The sequence below is a fragment of the Miscanthus floridulus genome, chromosome 11 (genome assembly GCF_019320115.1).
Source record: "Miscanthus floridulus cultivar M001 chromosome 11, ASM1932011v1, whole genome shotgun sequence".
Classification (NCBI taxonomy): domain Eukaryota; kingdom Viridiplantae; phylum Streptophyta; class Magnoliopsida; order Poales; family Poaceae; genus Miscanthus; species Miscanthus floridulus.
Window position 1 is genome coordinate 91,117,320 of NC_089590.1, and position 17,913 is coordinate 91,135,232.

At 47.8% G+C, this 17,913-nt stretch overlaps 3 protein-coding genes across 3 annotated transcripts; 1 reads left to right on the forward strand and 2 right to left on the reverse strand.

Moving 5' to 3' along the window:
- The first annotated feature begins 647 nt into the window (after window positions 1–647).
- Window positions 648–1,521, forward strand: LOC136492437 (uncharacterized). The gene is made up of 2 exons (XM_066488452.1): window positions 648–1,284; window positions 1,382–1,521. Exons 1-2 carry the CDS (start codon window positions 681–683, stop codon window positions 1,519–1,521), a joined length of 744 nt encoding a protein of 247 aa, XP_066344549.1. The 5' UTR covers window positions 648–680.
- Window positions 1,522–1,775: 254 nt separating this feature from the next.
- Window positions 1,776–5,915, reverse strand: LOC136493876 (uncharacterized vacuolar membrane protein YML018C-like). The gene is made up of 8 exons (XM_066490002.1): window positions 5,127–5,915; window positions 3,953–4,351; window positions 3,544–3,761; window positions 3,146–3,216; window positions 2,968–3,069; window positions 2,705–2,822; window positions 2,485–2,620; window positions 1,776–2,251 (listed from the first exon to the last, which is right to left on the reverse strand). Exons 1-8 carry the CDS (start codon window positions 5,211–5,213, stop codon window positions 2,186–2,188), a joined length of 1,197 nt encoding a protein of 398 aa, XP_066346099.1. The 5' UTR covers window positions 5,214–5,915; the 3' UTR covers window positions 1,776–2,185.
- LOC136492438 (uncharacterized) lies at window positions 5,519–5,974 on the reverse strand. The gene has a single exon (XM_066488453.1). It carries the CDS (start codon window positions 5,972–5,974, stop codon window positions 5,519–5,521), a length of 456 nt encoding a protein of 151 aa, XP_066344550.1.
- Window positions 5,975–17,913: the final 11,939 nt, after the last annotated feature.

A 17,913-nucleotide genomic window follows, 5' to 3' on the forward strand; every position in this document is an offset into this window, starting at 1 on the left:
AAAGCCAGGGTCCGTGTCCATCTATCCGCTCTTTACCCAAGAGATGTCGCCCATGGGCTGAGGCTCCGGCCCCAGGCTTTAGCACCCAATCGGCCCAGGGAATTTGTTCGAACCAACCACCCGCTGGCCAAAAGAAAGAAAAAAAACTAACGAATATGTTCAGTCGGTTGGTAAGAACGAATGATACCAACCAATTGGCTAATTGCAATGCAATGCAATGCACAACTAGACTAAACGGTTGTGAAATATACGGACTCCAGCTTGTAAAAAAAAAAAGAAGACAAGACATCCTAATTCTAGTTCGTTTGTACGTGAATTGGAAAAGAAAAGGAAAGAGAAGGAATTCTAATCCTAGTCTATTTTTTATCAACCTCTTAGACCTTGACAAACCTATATATACACGTTGGAGCTCTATGTATAATTATCAATAGTTTTCCTATCTTATCTTTATGTGTCTTCTAATCTCATCTACCTTGATCACGTACGACGTGTTTCACGACACAAACCGCCATCGCGCAAACAATAATAATATCGACATCGCAAGTGGCCCCTCGCTACCTGCCACCGACGACAGACATCCGACCGTGATTCCGTGACCTGAATTCGAGCAGAGCCTCCGGCGGACAACCAGATAAGACGGGCGGGCCGGCACGTAGGCAGCCGGCCAGCCGCGCGCGGGAATGGACGTGCTGCGCCCGCAGCCGCAGCTCCTGCACGTAGCCGTGGCCGGGCACGCTCTGGCCGTGGTGGAGCGCGACAGCACGAGCGACCCGTCCACCGGCCGCGTCCTCACGGGCTCCTGGCTGTGGGACTCGTCCCTGGTCCTGGCCGCCCACCTCGCCGCGGACTCCCGCGCCAGGCGCCGCCTCCTTGGCGCCACCGTCGTGGAACTCGGCGCGGGAAGCACGGGGCTCCCGGGCATCGCGGCCGTGGCCTGCCTCGGTGCCGCGCGCTACGTGCTCACGGACGTGGCCTCGCTGCTGCCGGGTCTCAGGGACAACGCGGACGCCAACGGGCTCAGCGCCGCGCGGGCCGACGTGCGGGAGCTCAGGTGGGGAGATCGCCTCCAGCTCGAGGACGAGGAGAGGGTGGGCGTCGTGCTGTTGTCCGACGTGTTCTATGACCCCGAGGACATGCCGGCGATGGCAGCCACGCTGCGGGGGATGTGGACGGACGAGGACGAGGACGAGGAGGGCGGCGGCGGCGGCACGGTGGGGTGGGCGGCGAGCGAGGTGCGGGAAAGCATGCTGGACTGCATGGACGTGCTGCGGGAGCATGTCTTTCGTTTCGGCTGGATTCGCTTATAAGCCATAGCTGAAAGTACTATTGATTGATTTAATATGAGAGAAAAATAATGTTAAAGCCATGAATTATAAACCAGATACGAGCAATCCAACCAAGGTGGCCGAGGTCGACAGGGTCAACCGGCCGCTGCTGCGCCATCCCGGACAGACTGCCGCCTTCGCTGTCTATCGCGTCTCGTTCCGACAAGGCAATTTTCTCAATAATGAGGGGAGCTGACTTTGGTTGCTCGCCAAGCTGCTAGTAGAATGTACACGTCACCTTTGACTTTGACGTTGCCTGTGCAGCAAGTCATTTTCACTTTTCATTTTTCTTTGTTGTGTACACTTGTGTATTTGTATATGGCAACTTGTACAGCTTGCCCATTCAATTTTCTGCAATTTGTAGTTCCAATTCATTCTTTGTTCCAACTATATATCCAGTCTTTCCTTTCACGTACTTCTATATGCAATTGCCATGAACACGGGTCGACAAGGAATAAAGGGGCATTGCAAATTTACAAGCGTGCAAGCCTGTGGACATGGCCGAGCACGACGGCAGTTTACACTGCCCTGTTCATTTGGCTGATAAGCCATAACTGAAAGTACTGCTGGCTGATTTGTTGTACGAGAAAAATATTGTTGGTTGGCTGAAAAAGTACGGCTTATAAACCAAGCGAACAGGGCCTACAGTTGGAAAGGGCTGCTACAACATATGTTTTCTTCATCATCTGCTGGCTTTTCACTATTCACCACGGCAAAATTCACCGCCCCTATGTTCTAAGGAGCAAAGGGAAAAGAACCCACGTTTCCCAATCCACGTTTTCTGAAGTATTTGTCTAACCAACCCGATCTTTCGACTTCCAGATGTACACTCTAATCAGGACTTGTTTTGTTTTATGAAACTATAATAGCCCTAGAGAACGTGAAAACCGATCTGCAAGGTTCGCGATAACAAAGCCTGAAAATACCTGCGAAGGAACAAAGCTCACAGGGTTAAACAGAATGACAGATGTATGCAACAGTGAGCTGAACGGTGAAGAGGAACACATAATTGAACATGGTGATGCAAATAACGAGTTAAGAACACAAGGCTCTGTCAGAACAAAACCTTCAAAGCATTCAAATTGGTTGCTGTCGTAAGATGGTAGATATTTGACATAAGTCAAGCTAAAAAAAATACTAAGCTGCTGGATACTCGTACCTGGACAGAACCAAGAATATATACTGCTGAATAGTGACGGCCGTGAATGATCATATCAGCAACCATTGCTAGTGGAATTGTGAGAGACATGCCTAGGGTGGCCACCAAGGGAGTAGTCCAAACAACAGAAAGAGCCCTGACCAAAAGTTCCACTGTCAGAATTACCCTGAGTATGCAGTAATAATAATATAAAAATATATTAGCCTTCTTTAACACGTACCAGAAGTAGTCTGATAGTACACTTCCGATTAGGCTATTTGCCACCACCACTTCATCCACTTTAGCTGAGTGGGGCATCGAAAACTTTGGCTCAATGCCTAGTGCGGTTAATGGCCAGACTGAAATATAGACACAATAACGACAATTTTTTACATCAACCAACCATGAAAGACATGCACAATTAAGAAGTTTCCAAAATGTGGTTATATATTTCGAATTTGTACTTTTGTTATATTAATTTGGAAAAGGGAAATAAAATATTACCAATCCACCAGAGAGCAACAAGGGTAAAAAGTCCAAGATAACCAAACAGTTTTTGGACATCAACCTTTTTTCCTTCCTCTCCACAGAATTTTTTAAGCAGCACTGAAATAATATTGAAACAATTAGGGGCTGAATTCATAGAGATCAACTGCAAATAAGGCAAAGTAAAACAACCTACCAGTAAATAGACCATAGGCGATTGCTGACATAAGACCAAACATATCACCTAGAAGAGTCCTCTGTGTATCACTGCAATTGTAAAACTTACATATCAGTAGCAAGGAAATACAGTTGAAAAAAGGAATGAATTTCCATCCCCAAAATCAAATTTTGTTTTTGTCTCATGTTCATCACTATCAAGTCATGCGAATATAAAAATGAAACACTCAATGTTTTGAGTTGTTTTAAACACAAAAAAGAAGTGAAGCCAACTAACTGAACACTACTTGTTGTAAGCAAGACCAAGGATTTTTGAAGAACAGTAAATTAAGTCCAATGTCATCATCATGCAGTCATGAACCATTGTGATTATCAGAGTATAAAAGAGTAAAGGCCAACAAGTAATAAATCACTCACCCAGATTTGCCTACTTCTGATTCATCAGATGCCCAAGTCTGGCCCATAGTTGTCATTACAACGCCAGCCATGCTAATGAAAACAGCAATCACTTTCGCAGCATTTATGGAGTCTTGGCCAAGTAAAACACCAATGAAAAGAGTGAAGAGTCCTGAAGTTGAAGACAGTACGGTGGTACTGGCAACACTAGTTCTTGCAAGCGCTGCATTCGATAAATACTGCATTCATTCAGCGTAAGAGAAAAATGAGTTACCTTTACCTATCAAAGTATTGCTTTTACGATTGAAATTTAGGATTTCAGGAACATATGTCAAATAATTTTTGAGAAACATATGTCAATAGTTATTCACATGAACATTTCAAGTCCCCTGGAATTACAAATTAACATGCAAAGTCATTGTGAAATTACCTCTGTCACAAACCATAAGGGGCAAAGATACAATCCATAAGTTGCAATCTCCTTAGTGGAAAGTTGCTTGTCCTTCAAAACGCCATCATTCATTTCAGTGATTCCGTATATGAGTGGTTTTGTCTCTTCTACTACAGGAATGCTCACATCAGTGCAATTTAGCACTATAGTTTTCTGTGATTCCATTTCCAACACCTTCTGAAATTCACCATTCTTCAAAGGGGCACTACCACCAAAGGAAGATTTGCTTGCAATTTTTAAAGCACTAGTGTTTCCAGAATGCCGTCTCATTGAATTGTATATGAAGTCTTTTAGAAATGACAAAGGGAGATATATGACCATAAGGGAGGCCCCCAAGTAAGTAATTGCAAACGGATGTTTGTACTTTGTGAATATCCCCTGCACAAGAAATTTAGTTACAAAATGAAAAATTAATATATTTCGCAAGAACTAGAAGCCGAGTCGTTTAAGTGTTTTGCAGTCATTGGAGGTGACGAAAATCTACTACCAGTAACCTCTAATTCTACCATCGGTATCTCCTTTAATCATGTATTGTAGGTGATCAAGCATATCACAACCACCCCCAATCAGCCACAGATGAACTGTGACAACCACCACATGATTATACTTTGACATAGTTTACATGAACAAGCTAGCACTCAAGACTGACGACAGGCAGGTACAAGTCGTTAAACCATTAACAGCAGATTTGACCGATATCCATATGAGCACACATACGTGCAATTTTGGGGGCATTAGCTCCAAACTTATATATACAGTAGAAGGCAAAAGAATTGACTTTTCTTTGCTTTTTTAATGGTACAAATAAAATCCAGTGGTGAAGCCTCGGCTGGATTCAGAATGATGCCAGATGTTCTTTTAAGACAGAAATGATGACAGATGCATAACATTCCCCTGAGAAATTTTCTATACAGGTAACCCTGCGCGTAACGTTTAAAAATGAGTCGAGATGCAGAACAACACCCCCCAAGGCGGTCCGGTTCAACAAAAATAATCCGATAAGCACAGAGCATTTACGCCCGAAACGAAACGAACCAAACCAATCCGATAAGCAAGCATGCATCCCAAGCCAAGATCCAAGAACCTCCAATCCAATCAAAATAAACAAGTAAACAGAGGAGAACGCAAAAAGATTACAGAATCCACACCGCACCTGCGTGACCTCGGCGGAGAGGACCCAAATCAGCACGACGGCGACGATGAGACAGAGGCCAGCTCGGTACTTGAGGCTGGAGCCCATGTCCGCAGGCAGTCAGGCAGCCCTTGCTCTAGCACTGAAAACTACGGCGAGAAGGGCGGGCGGGCAATTTAAAACCGCGCGCTACCTCACCTCACCACCTCGCCTGGCCCCGGGGCGGCGGGCACACGCGTGCGGTGCGCGAGCCCCGTCGCCTCGGCATCCGCCTCGCTTCCCTCCTCACAGAAAGAGCGGGGAGGGGAAGCGGCGCGGCGCGGGGCGGAGGAGGAGGGGAAGCGGCGGTTTTTGGCCCGGAGGGAGGGAGGCGTGGGCGGGGTGGGGCGGGGGTAAAGCCAGCCGGGGGTGACCTACCCACGGAAGTTTCTACTATTTTGGTGGTGGTCGCCCCGAGGCCTGGCGCGCGCGGGCGCGGGCGCGGGCGCGACCGGAGAGGCGGAGCGGGCCGGGGAGGGACGATGCGCTGGCGCTGGCCTGGCCGCCTGCGTGGTGGATTCGGCGTCAAGCAACGGGGAAACGAAGCGAGGCGTGGGGTGGGGTGCTGGCGCGGCCGTGCGCGTGGGAGGCGAGCTTGCGGTGTGCGGGCGCACGCGCCGGTCGCAGAGGTGGTGGCGGACGGCGAGTTTGGGTGGGAAGCAGCAAAGCAGGTGCCCGCGCGCGGCATGGGGAGGTATTTCCGTATTTGGCTCTGGCTGGCGGGCGCTGGACGCAGCGCAGGTGGTGGCGGCGCTCGGGTTCGGACGGGCGTTGCTGTCCCGGCGGATGCGGAGCGGAGGGGACTCCCGGTCGTTCTCGGTCTCGGTCATATCGCACATACTCCTGCCGTGTGGGGACGCCGGGGCAAGTTTTGGTTGGCCTCGGTCTCTCGCCGTGGCTTGACGTGATGGGATTGGATGGAAACCGACCGGTTCGCTTGCTATTCTGCCGTGCCGGAGTGGAAGTCTTTTACCGGTAAGCCGTTTAAAAAAGCCAGTAATTATACCTAAACCATTAAAAAAATTTAACTATATATAGGTGTCACTGTTTTAAACTTTTTGTCTTACAGACCATTCCATCTAAATGTAGCGCTAACTGTAGCTGACGGATGGGAGAAAAGACAAGCATACCCTCAGTATCTGAAAACGATGTTTGTCTCCTCTGCCACTCTCACTCAAGCATTTTGGCGCCAAAAATTCTCCCTGTGTGGCTCCTATAAATAGACAACACTGAGGTTCCTCCCCCACCCAGTTCCCTCTCCATCGCTCTCTCTCTCTCTTCTTCAAGGTCTCTAGTACCATGTCTAAAGCTTCAAGCGCCTTTGGGAGTAGAGGGTAAGGCGGGTCCTTTACCCCAACTGCGGTGTGCTTGCCAATCGGTTCACATCAATGACCACTGGCAACATGCGCCATGTCTTCCATAAGTGTCCCTACTTTTTAGTTTGTGTTGCTAACTTGCTCTTTATTTGGCTCTAGAATGTTGATTTCTGTTGTTTGGTTCATAATCTAGTGTTGCTTTGGTTTTCAGGCTTGAGGTTGTCAGTACTATCAGTGGGAGGATGAAATGGGAGAGACTAGTGTACAGATAGTGACTCCTACAACACCTTTGTCTCCTGTTCCTCTTCAAGCAGTGCCAGCACCAGCTGCTATCCCTACTCCCACTCCAATGGCTCTCATCCAGGAAGGTGGTCAGGCTGGTGGAGTAGTAGTGCAAGATAGGGTTATGCAGTAGCTCGGATGGGTTGAGAAGCTGGTCTTTGTTTCCATCTTCCTTGCCTTGTATGCAATTATGAAGTAGGGTCATATGTATGCGTGTGTCACTATGTTTGTATGCTTGAATCAATGAATGAATGAGTCAATGATGGATGGATGAATGCAGTCCAGAAATATAAAATTCTCATATTGTTCATTCGCCAACATGCAAACCTTAATATATTACAAACATAAGCAGTGTTCATGGTTTAGATTGTTCACCAACATACAAACCATAAACCACAATTTTATCTAACACCAGTAGTTTGTCCAGAGGAAGTACCATAAACTACATGTCTTGATCATGCAAAATATTACATCTCCATTACATGCAAAATATTACATGTCTTGATTGATCATTGCTTCTTGCTTCTGGTATTTGTAGCTGGGCTGGAAGGGTCAGCCGGAGCCTTGCTGCTTGTTCCCCTAGCTAGAGTGGCAGACACATCTTTCCTTGGTGTAAGCTTCTTCTTCAATCCAATCTTTCTCCTTGGTGTATGAACTGTAGCAGTTAAAACTTCCTATGGCTCATGCTGAACTGCAGCATCTTCATTATAAGGGGCAAGGTGCACAATTTGGATAGGAATTGGTTCATTGGATCCAGTTCTAGATCTTGTGGTACATGAAACATGAACTTTAGTATGGACTGTTGGCATTACAAAAAATTAGAAAGAAATGGAGAAGTGGCATACCTACTAGAGAAAGGAGGAGTAGTAGAGACTGAAGTACTTGTTGCTACTCCCTTAGATTTGGAGACAGATGATGAAGAAGAGGATTTTCTCTTTCTTTTCTTGTGTACAGCATTCTCCAGTGCCTCATTAGGAGGGAACACCACCCTTGTGGGCACAACAATACTTGTCTCTGTGTTAGCTTTAGCTGCTTTTTTCTACCTCTTCTTTGACAGACCCCTGCAGGTGAAATTTTAGTTATGTTAGATTATTTAATACGGTTCATATCATATATGAATAAATGTAAGTGAGAGAAATTTACCTGTCAACCTCCATTGCAGCTATGTCTGCTGGACTCCCATTCTTGCATGTGTACCAGTGGTGTCCTAACTCATGGCATATTGGACACTCATGTCTCTTTGATTTCCTCCTGCTACCTCCTTCAACTGTCCCTTTGTACATATTCTTTCTTCTACCAGCTATGGACTTAAGCAAGGGAGGATGCATGAAGAATCCATGTGTGGCATCAGGCCACATAGACTTGCTAGGATTGGATGGGATGGCACTGTAACACCTCTGGTGTTACGAGCTTGTTTAGCACCTAGGTTAATGCCTAAGAGTAAGTAGCAAAACAAGTTTTCGGGTTTAAAAGTTTAAAGCACCCATGGAATTATAAATGAATCTTGTGTGACTTGCTTTCGTGAATAAAACAAATAAATAAGTGTCGCTAGTCAATTTGTCTCAGTGCTTAGGCTGTGTTTAGTTGGCGAAAAGTTGGAAATTTGATTACTGTAGCACTTTTATTTTTATTTGGCAATTAGTGTTCAATCATGGACTAATTAGGCTCAAAACGTTCGTCTCGCAATTTCCAACCAAACTGTGCAATTAGTTTTTTTCGTCTACATTTAATGCTCTATGCGCGTATCGCAAGATTCGATGTGATGGATACTGTAGCACTTTTTGGGAAAACTTTTCGCGAACTAAACAAGGGCTTAACAACTTTTAAATAATCTTGTGGACAAAAGTTGTTTAGGGCTTGTTTTGAAAAAGTATGAAGAAAGTGCTTAAAAATGTCTGATAACAAATAAATGGCGAATGACTTGTTTATTTGATTAAGCATGAAAAACATTTTTTATAAACAAAATTTGTTGGGAGTAAAATTTGCTAAATAATAAAACCTTAGAGCTTTAGTTATGCTTGTAAATGCGTAAAATTGTTTTAGAAAATGAATTTTTGGAAGCTAAAATAATATAAAATATAAACAGAAAAAATCATATCATCCAGAAGATATGAACATCATGAATATGTGGGTATGCTTGTTCGAGTGTCAATGTGATGTTTGTTAGTTTAAAAATAATAATGAAAGTACCGCTGGCCACTCATCTCACCTACCTCGTCGGTACGACGCGCGCGTTATGAGATAGGACAGAACTTGCTGACCTTGCCGGTTGCTTGCTCTCCCTCTCTTTGCTGGTCTTACCACTTACTGCTCTCTCTATCTCCCTCTCTTGCTCTGCTGCTGCTCGGGTCCTTGCCACGATGCCCGTCGATTGTCGCGTGCATTCACATGCCCCTCTATAAATGCATGACCCATGCATGCGCCTATGTCTCCAATATAATAGTTGCGTATGAATGTTTCAGAGTGGTGTTTAGTCAAAAAATAAACTATTTCTTTTATTTCCATAGATCACTTCTCAATTAATCAAAGACGTGCTAGCGCTAGGCGGGGGAGCTGGCTCCTAACATCGTGAACTTTTATGAACCAGTCAAAATTAACGCCATCATGCTGCATGCCTATGATCGCTGCAGCTGCCCGCAGCGCCTGGCCTGCTTGTGCCCCTGCATGCACTGCAAACGTCGATGCCCGCGAGCACCCTGCACCCCGGCACGACTGTTTGCCTATGCCACTGTCCTTCACTCCTTCTCTCCCTCGCTAGCGTCTTGTCCGAAATTTTAATAGGAGCCGAGCATGCGCTTTATAGCACCAGCAGCCCAGCGACGATGCAGCGCATCTTTGCAGCACCCCTACCGAGCAGTGTGTGCGCTCTTTACAGCACCACCGAGCCATCCAAGCTGCAACAGACCCTTTCTTCCTCGCCTACCACTGTGCTCGGCGCCCTGGCGTCCGCACCCCTTTCCCCGGTACGCCCGCACCACCGCCACCACACACCGGTGCGGCCACACTCTCATTGCCTCCGCGCGCCTGTAGCCCAACAGCGCCCACGCGCGACTCCATCCCTGCTCCTCCGCCGTTGCGCAGCCATTGTGCCTAGGAGCATCGTCGTCGTGGCCTGCTGCCGTCGTTGCGCCCCAGTCAGCCGAGCCTCCTCTACGGCGTTGTGCCTCCTCTGCTTCGCTGAGGCCATGACCTCGCCACCCCGTCACGGTAGCCCGCATCGCCGGGAGCCGCCGCGGCCCCTGCTCGGGCCATCGCCGTGCTGCGCGCACGCGGCCAGGCCGTTGCGCCCTGCCCCGGCATGAGTAGGGCCTAGCCGAGGGCGCGCCATGTCCGCCCGGTGTTGAGGAGCCTGCACTCGCCAGCCGCCGCACCCCCGCCGTCGTCCTCGCCGGGCCGCCCCTACTGCGGCCGTGCGTGGTCGTCGTGCCGTGCCCCGTCTCTGGCTAGGCCGCAGGCGCCCACGAGCACGATCGAGTCCGCTACTGCTCCTGTGCTGCCTGGCCACCTCCCTCCGGCGGAAATCGATCGGAGCTGCCGTCCTCTGCTCCTCTGCTTCACCAAAGGAGGGAAAAGGGTGAGAATTGTAATAGAACTTTTCCTTGAGTTTGGATGCGAAACACTAGACTCAGATGAATAGTACTACACAGTGCCTATTGTTCTGCGAGTTGAATTGTTAAAAGCTCAGGGGCCTCTTCGTAATTGAACCGGTGCCTCTCAGGTTGGGCCGCGCGTGGGCCGGCCGCTTCTGGTTGCTGGGCCACCGCTTGCCCGCCTAGGCCGCCCGCGCTGTTACCGCCACCGCTGGGCCACGCCTGGCCAGCAGGCCGCGCGCGCCTGCTTGCCAAGCCTGGCCGCTCAGGCCATTTCTTTTTGGGACAATTGGCCACGGGACATGCCAAATGAGCACCGACGGCTGGTGGACACCCCAAATCCGCAAAGTTGTTGCTGGACACTGTGTTTCCACTTTGAACTGCCAAAAGACACCGCGCCCTGGTTTCAGCCAAGAAAAGTGATGATTTGCCCAAATTGCCCTTGGCCCAACTGGTCAGCCCATTCCATCCGCCGCGACGTGGTCCTTGTCAGCGAGCCAGACAGCCTCCCAGGCGAACCCACCCTCGCTGCCGCCGGCCGTCGAGCTCACGCCGTCGCCCCGCTGCTGCGCCCTTCCTCCGTACGACCGCACCATGCCTCCCTATCGGCGCATCGCAGCTCCCGCGCCTCTCCTCCCCGGTCGCCGCCGCCGGTGCTAGCCCGTCGCGGCGAGGACGCGGTCGCAGCGCGCAGTGCCTGTGGCCGCCAGACCACCTCTAGTCGAGCCGAGCAGCTCTGCGGGAGCACGCTGGCCGCTCCTGAACTGGCCGCGCCGCGTGCCGCTGTTGAGCTAGCCACGCATGGCGGCGCTCGTGAGCAGCAGCTCCGTCGTGGCCTCGCGGGCGCACGCGAGCAGCTGCTCCGCCACGGCCTCGCGGGCACGCGCGCGAGTAGCAGCTCCGCTGCGTCCTCGCGGGCGCACGAGCAGCAGCTCCGCCGTGGCCTCGCGGGCAGGCACGCGAGCAGCAGCTCCGCCGTGGCCTCGTCGGCACGGGCGAGCAGCCCGCCGGCGAGCAGCCGGTCCGCACGGCCTCATGGGCACGTGTGCGAGTTGCGGCTCCGCCATGGCCTCGCCGGCGCGCGCGAGCAGCAGCTCCGCTGCGGCCTCATGGGCGCGCGTGCGAGCTGCGGCTCCACCATGGCCTCATGGGCGCATGTGTGCGCCACCGCGGCCGGGAAGCCTCCTCCGGCCGAGAACAGCGGGCTCCGACGCCTCCTTTGCCCCAAATTCATGACGCGTCCGCGCGGAGCTCGCCTTGCTGTCGGCGCCCTCTCCTCCGTTTCTCCTTCAACGGCGGGAGGCCGGCGGCCGGCACAGAGAAAGAAAGGGGGAGGAAGAAGAATGGGCTGACCAGTTGGGCCAAGGGTAATTTGGGCAAATCATCACCTTTCTTGGCTGAAACCGGGCGCGGTGTCTTCTGGCAATTCAAAGTGGAAACATAGTGTCCAGCAGCAACTTTGCGGATTTGGGGTGTCAACCAGCCGTCGGTGCTCATTTGGCATGTCCCGTGGCCAATTGTCCCTTTCTTTTTTGTGTTGTTTTTGTTTTGTTAATTCAATGCTCTCCAAAAATTGAAAATAATGTGTAGAAAAATCACAAAAATGCCAAACCAATTTTGTTAGGCTTCTAAAATTAGGATCTATCTATTAGCATATTTGGTTCATCTAATTTTAAAATGTTTCTAGGGTTGCTCTAATTATTTTAAAATGTTTAATATTGTTAAAATGGAAACTTGTGGGATTTTTTGTGAGAAAATGGTGATAGTGTTGGCTCTAAAAATTTTACAGTAAATTACTAATATTATTAGCTACTCACTGTAATTTTTGTAGCTCTAAAATAATTAGTTTGCTAAATAGATAATGATGTCCTATTTTAAATAAAGATTAAATCAATAGAATAAAATAAAGAAACACCTTGAAATTGTATAACTAAAATACTTGTTGGGAAATAACATCTTTCTTGATGGTGTTGATACCTAGATTATTACGTTAGTCAATAGAGCTAGCTTGTTAGTTCGTAGTATGTGCTCGGTTTTAAGAGTTGTTGTTGACTTATTAATTAACTGTTGCATCATCTCTGCATTGCATTGCATACCATAATTGGGATGATGATGGATCGTGGAGTTATCTGGAGTATCAGAAAATATGATGTCTCGATGATTGTGTCACTAAGATGGAATACTAACATTTGGTTATATCTTACCCAAACAAGTCTCGGTGTATAACCCCTACTTTTCTATATTTTATATTATGTTTGTGCATTAAGTTTCAAGGAGTTGAATGAAAGCCACTTGCATATATATACCTTTATCCTATGAGTGTTACTAGTATAATAGAATCGTGTAGATTGCTATGCTACAGGACTCTGATAGAAGTCAAGTGATTGCCTGTCACTCGTGAGAGATAGGAAATATATTCTTGTTGTTACTATATTATTATCACTTGGAATATATATATGAATGATAAATGGAGACCGGGCAGGGATATGATTTGGGTATTGGTGGGTGTAAGAGGTTGTGTCCTGTGGCCAACGGGGCATAGCTTGGTTACACTGTTTCCCTGTCTGTGTCAGTTAAGGACCGACCGTTGCATTAGATTCTAGGCAGGTCACAGACTTATTATCCTGAACACATACTTGTGTATGGGCGTAGAAAGACTTGTTACTCTCTTGTTATGGGTTCTGGCTATTTTCGGATCGACTTTCAGGGTGGTTTTTGGGTGGAGGTCCAAGCACCGCACTGAGTCCAAGACTCAGGGGTGGGGGCTTAGAGTCCAAGTTTGGATGGGGACCTGGACCCTATGACAAGAGGGTAGTGTGTTAGTCCTGCTTGTGCCTAGGGTACAAGCGGGACATGTATTTTAGGATACCCAGCTGAGCACATTGATTCGTGAATCATTGGGTGATCCGGTACGACTTGTCTATAATCTAGCATCGTAGTAAGAACTGGAAGAATGAAAGATGGTAAAATGATTCTGATTGCTTACCACCTGCTTGAAAATAGTACATGTGCTTACATAGAATTGTTAGTTAATGAACCAATGTTGACTGCTGATAAAATTGAATATAAGGACACATTTTTAGTAATGCTCCTGTAGATGCTCTAAACCCACAAGCCAGATAGCCTTGCATATCTATAAAAGTATTTTCTTTTCTCATGTCGGGTAAGTCTTGCTAAGTATAATTGAGTACTCAGGGTTTTATTTCCCCCCTGTTGCAGGTGACAGGCGAATGCTAGAGCTAACCCTTGTGTGTGGATTCCTCCTGGTGGGCTCAGAGATGATTCCTTTACGCTGCGATCATAGTTTTTATTTATAACTCTCATTAAATGTTTTTTATAAATGAAAGTTTTATAATCTGTTGTCATAGTTTTATCATATCATGAATAGCTATTTATTTCTGCTATAACTCTGATCACATGTTTATATTCCGCTGTTAAATTAAATTGTTCATAACTCTGATGTTGTATTAAAAGTGATGTAAGAAATGGTTAATAATGATGTAAGCTTTATTCTCTCATTTGTGATCCTGATGGAAAAATGTGGATTTTTTTTGTTCTTCCTTGGGGTGTGCTCGACGAAACCGCGTAATTTGATATCCTCCCTTGAGTACTTAGTGTCTAATGGAAGACAAGCACTCCTAGGAGGTATTAGGTTAGGAGGTTCTGCCATAGACACCTTCATATGCAGCTTTGAATTTGGCCACAAAATAGCATTCATCCACATGGTCTTCTAGCTTTTCACCAGGTATAGATGTTATGTAGGCAATCGCATGCTTGCATGGTATTCCTAACCCTTGCCAAGCCCTGTAGGAACATGTCATGTTTCTTAAGTCCACAATAAATTTGAATCCACTCCCCCCTTAGCACAAACTTTAGCAACCCCATCATGTTCTGTGATGACCTCGATGTCTAGGTTGAAGCTGCCTTCTCGCAGCTGCTGCATAACATGAGGTAGAATCTTCCCTACAAACTTCTATGCCACCTTCCTCATTGGATGGGTTTGGGTTAGCTAGGTATTCATCGTCTGCAGTTCACTCTAGGTATGGCTTCGTTGTGCAATGCTAGGACAAGGCAATGAAGAGGTGAAGGGGTTCTCAACAGACTGCCAAGAACCGCTAAAATCCCAAGGAGGAATTTCAGGAGGCTCAGTACTAGGGCTGTGGTAAGCAAAAGTCAGAAAGCAGCACTTAGAATCTTGCTCGGTGCAAACTTGGATGCACTTAGAATTTTGCAAACATGTCAAGCAAATCTTGCTCGGTGCAAACTTGGATGTTCATCTGTCTCTCAATGCAGAAGTAAAATAATCTTACAATATCTCCATAATCAGAAGGATACTTATTCTCAACTTAAGCAAACAGATCTATGAAGTTGGTATGATCAGCATCGACGACTTTGTTCAAGCTAAACCACTGAGCACGAGTATGACGAGCAATTATCCGGATTTTTAGATTGTAGCTACTAGTAGGATCCATCCTATAGATGAATAACAATGAGTTCACATAGATCTATCTATCTAAAATCACACTATATCAACCACGACTACTACACCTAACTGATCACAATCACAAGGACCAAGTAATCGAAGCAGGAAAAAAACCCTAAAGATGGTACCCACCCGTCAAGAAGCCAGGGAGGTCGGTCGCCCGCGCCCGCCCCCTTGTTCGCGGCCATGCGCCATCAATCTGTAGGATCCACGGTCTCTTCCTTTAGGCCTCCTCTTCCTTGCTCCACCACCCCATTCCACGCCGCAAGCACGGGGGGATTGGAGGGTTCTTCTCTCCGCGCCGCGGCCACAAGATGGGGCCGGATTGTCTTCTTCTCTCCCCGCCGACACCGCAAAGACGGGGTATTAGCTTCTTCCCTCCCGCCGCCGCCGCCACCGCCGTAGCCACCGGTACAGTCGCCGCTAGGGTTTGGGGGAAGAGGACTCGAGCGAGATGGGGAGAGTAAGAGACTGAGGTGATAGTCAATCATAGTCAACATGGTCTCCACCTCTTCTTTATACGTCTAAGGGCAACATGGACAATTTCACTGGTCGGTCCCACCTGTAAGGGCTACCAAACGACGAAAAACAAACAGAACAATGACGGAATGATGGGTAAGGTAAAGAAGTTTAGAGCAGTGGCACCTATGTACGGTCAACTTTTTTAATGACTTATGTGTAATTACAAACTTTTTTAATGAGACACTGGTAAAAGCCTCATAGTCGGTGCTGAAATGCTGATTGACTGATGGTGCGGGACCGCTGTGGTTTTTGTGTTTTTCGGGTACGCAAAACGACTGTTCCGTGAGACGTTAGTACCGGTCATGCCGTTGAGACATGAGAGAGCCTCTGAGAGTGCTGGCCGTGCAGGTGTAGGCGTAGGTCAGCTGAGTAGCTGACCCGAATTTTTTACTTTTTAGCCCTTTTTTTGAAAGTTTCTCACAAATAGACCCCTGACGGAAAGAATTCAAAAAATGGACCCTAGCTTGGCGCCACTGATGCTGGCGCCGAGCTCGGCGCCAGCGTCCCTGGCGCCGAGCCCCTGGGCTAGGACAAACTTACATGGAAGGAAGCTCGGCGCCAGCGCCAGCCACTCTGGCGCCGAGCTCGGCGCCGTTGACGCTGGCGCCGAGCATGCCAAAATGGATATATAAAATTTTGGCTAAGTTCTTAAATTTACCATGAGATGGACATGCTGAAATTTGTTAAGCCTGGATTTTTACCATGACTAGGCAGCGGGCATGCACTACCTCCGGTAGCATCGTCTCTACCGCTCTGAATGGTCTCCCGGCACCCGCAACATGCTAGGTTAAAATGTTTTCAAAAGGGACTAAAATACAAAAATTTCACTTCTGCACGCGCATCAATCGATTCATCGACAGACTGGTCTGGTATTCAGCCCTACCCGTATGGGACGGCACACGGACGGCAAGGCTTGGCCCTGCCCGCCCGGCTGCATGTCCCTGATCCAGCGGATTCTTCTTTCATTCCTCCCCCTCTGGCGTAATCTGGTCCTCTGACCTCTGCTGTAAAATCACGCACGTCGTACTTTGCTATTCACGCACGTCGTGCTGCATGCTCGGCGCCAGCGTCAACGGCGCCGAGCTCGGCGCCAGCATCTACGGCGCCGAGCTCGGTACCAGAGTGACTGGCGTCGAGCTTTCTTCCATGTAAGTTTGCCCTAGCCCAGGGGCTCGGCGCCAGGGACGCTGGCGCCGAGCTCGGCGCCAGCATCGGTGGCGCCGAGCTAGGGTCCATTTTCTGAATTCTTTCCGCCAAGGGTCTATTTGTAAGAAACTTTCAAAAAAAGAGCTAAAAAGTAAAGAATTCGGGTAGCTGACAATAACTAACAGACTAATTAACCGCGTTACTGCCGATCGGTGTAGTAGTTTGCACGGTACGCTGCAGGAGCGTTGAAACTGAGCTGAGATTATTTGCGATCGTTTTCACGGGGAAAAGTACAGTACACGTCAGTGTTTTTTTAGTCTTTCAACAAGCCGTGACTTGGAAAGGCCTGCAAAGATGACAAACGATCCGCGGGTAATATAACTGACAAACGATCGTGCATGATTTACCGATGAAACGCGGACAGTGACTTCGTGTGAACTTATTAGCAGGCGGGTTGAAGAAGCTCGTAGTGCAAGGATCATTTGAGACTTAGACCCCTGCATTTTCCTTTCGGCCCAGCATGTTCGTTTGTTTGTTTCAGCCAGTGTTTATTAGTCAGTCAATAGTGTTTTTCTCTTACAATAAATCAGCACTAGTCAGGTTTATTAGCTCAAAAACTAACCAGCGAACGGGCCGATTGTATGTTTCAGCTGACTGTTCTTTTTACAAATTTAGTACTAACTCGAGAGACTTTAGAGTAAAAGAGACAGAATTATATCTATCCACTCGCGGATGATGCTTTTCGTTCGCAGCTAGAAACAGAATTAGGAGGACAACGGTTGCCGAGCTTTCGTCGCCTGTCTTGTAATTGTACCCAAAGTTGGCTCATGTATAGCTGCTGCAAAGCCAGCAGATGGCCATATGGCCCTACCATTGTTTTTCTGACAAACTGGCAAATAAACAAGGCGCACACGTACAAGGTACAAGTGGCGCATATTGCAGGCAGATAAAAAGTGTGCCGTCGTTAATCGTATGGACCATGACGCGTCCCCACAATAACTAGTCTGTTTTCTAGGCCTTATTTAGATGTCATTCAAATTTTAAGTTTTTTTACTCTCTCTTCATCACATTAATTTTTAGCCGCTTGCATAGAGTATTAAATGTAGGTAAAAAAAATTAATTACACAGTTTAGTTGGAAATCACGAGATGAATCTTTTGAGCCTAGTTGATCCACGATTGAACAATATTTGCCAAATAAGATAAAAGTGGTACTATTCATCAGGTTCAAAAAATTTGCAAAGTGAACAAGGCTCTAGCTGCTTTTTACTGCACCAGGGCATGCTTATATCCATGATGCCTTTTTACTGCACCAGGGCATGCTTATATCCATGATGCAGTTGACAGGAACAAGATCTCCAAACGGGAAACCCAACTCCCGCGCAACTCGTGCGTCCGGCCTAACTGAAGAAAGATTCAGGTACGACGGACT

Bases quoted from the DNA above. Each gene is read 5' to 3' on its own strand.
- LOC136492438 (XM_066488453.1), bottom strand. From the start codon at position 5,974: ATGACCGAGACCGAGAACGACCGGGAGTCCCCTCCGCTCCGCATCCGC.
- LOC136492437 (XM_066488452.1), top strand. From the start codon at position 681: ATGGACGTGCTGCGCCCGCAGCCGCAGCTCCTGCACGTAGCCGTGGCC. The intron at 1,285-1,381 runs GTTTCGGCTGGA...ATTATAAACCAG, and splicing joins GCTGCGGGAGCATGTCTTTC to ATACGAGCAATCCAACCAAG.
- LOC136493876 (XM_066490002.1), bottom strand. From the start codon at position 5,213: ATGGGCTCCAGCCTCAAGTACCGAGCTGGCCTCTGTCTCATCGTCGCC. The intron at 3,762-3,952 runs GTAATTTCACAA...GAATGAATGCAG, and splicing joins CCTTATGGTTTGTGACAGAG to TATTTATCGAATGCAGCGCT. The intron at 3,217-3,543 runs GTGAGTGATTTA...TTACAATTGCAG, and splicing joins TCAGAAGTAGGCAAATCTGG to TGATACACAGAGGACTCTTC.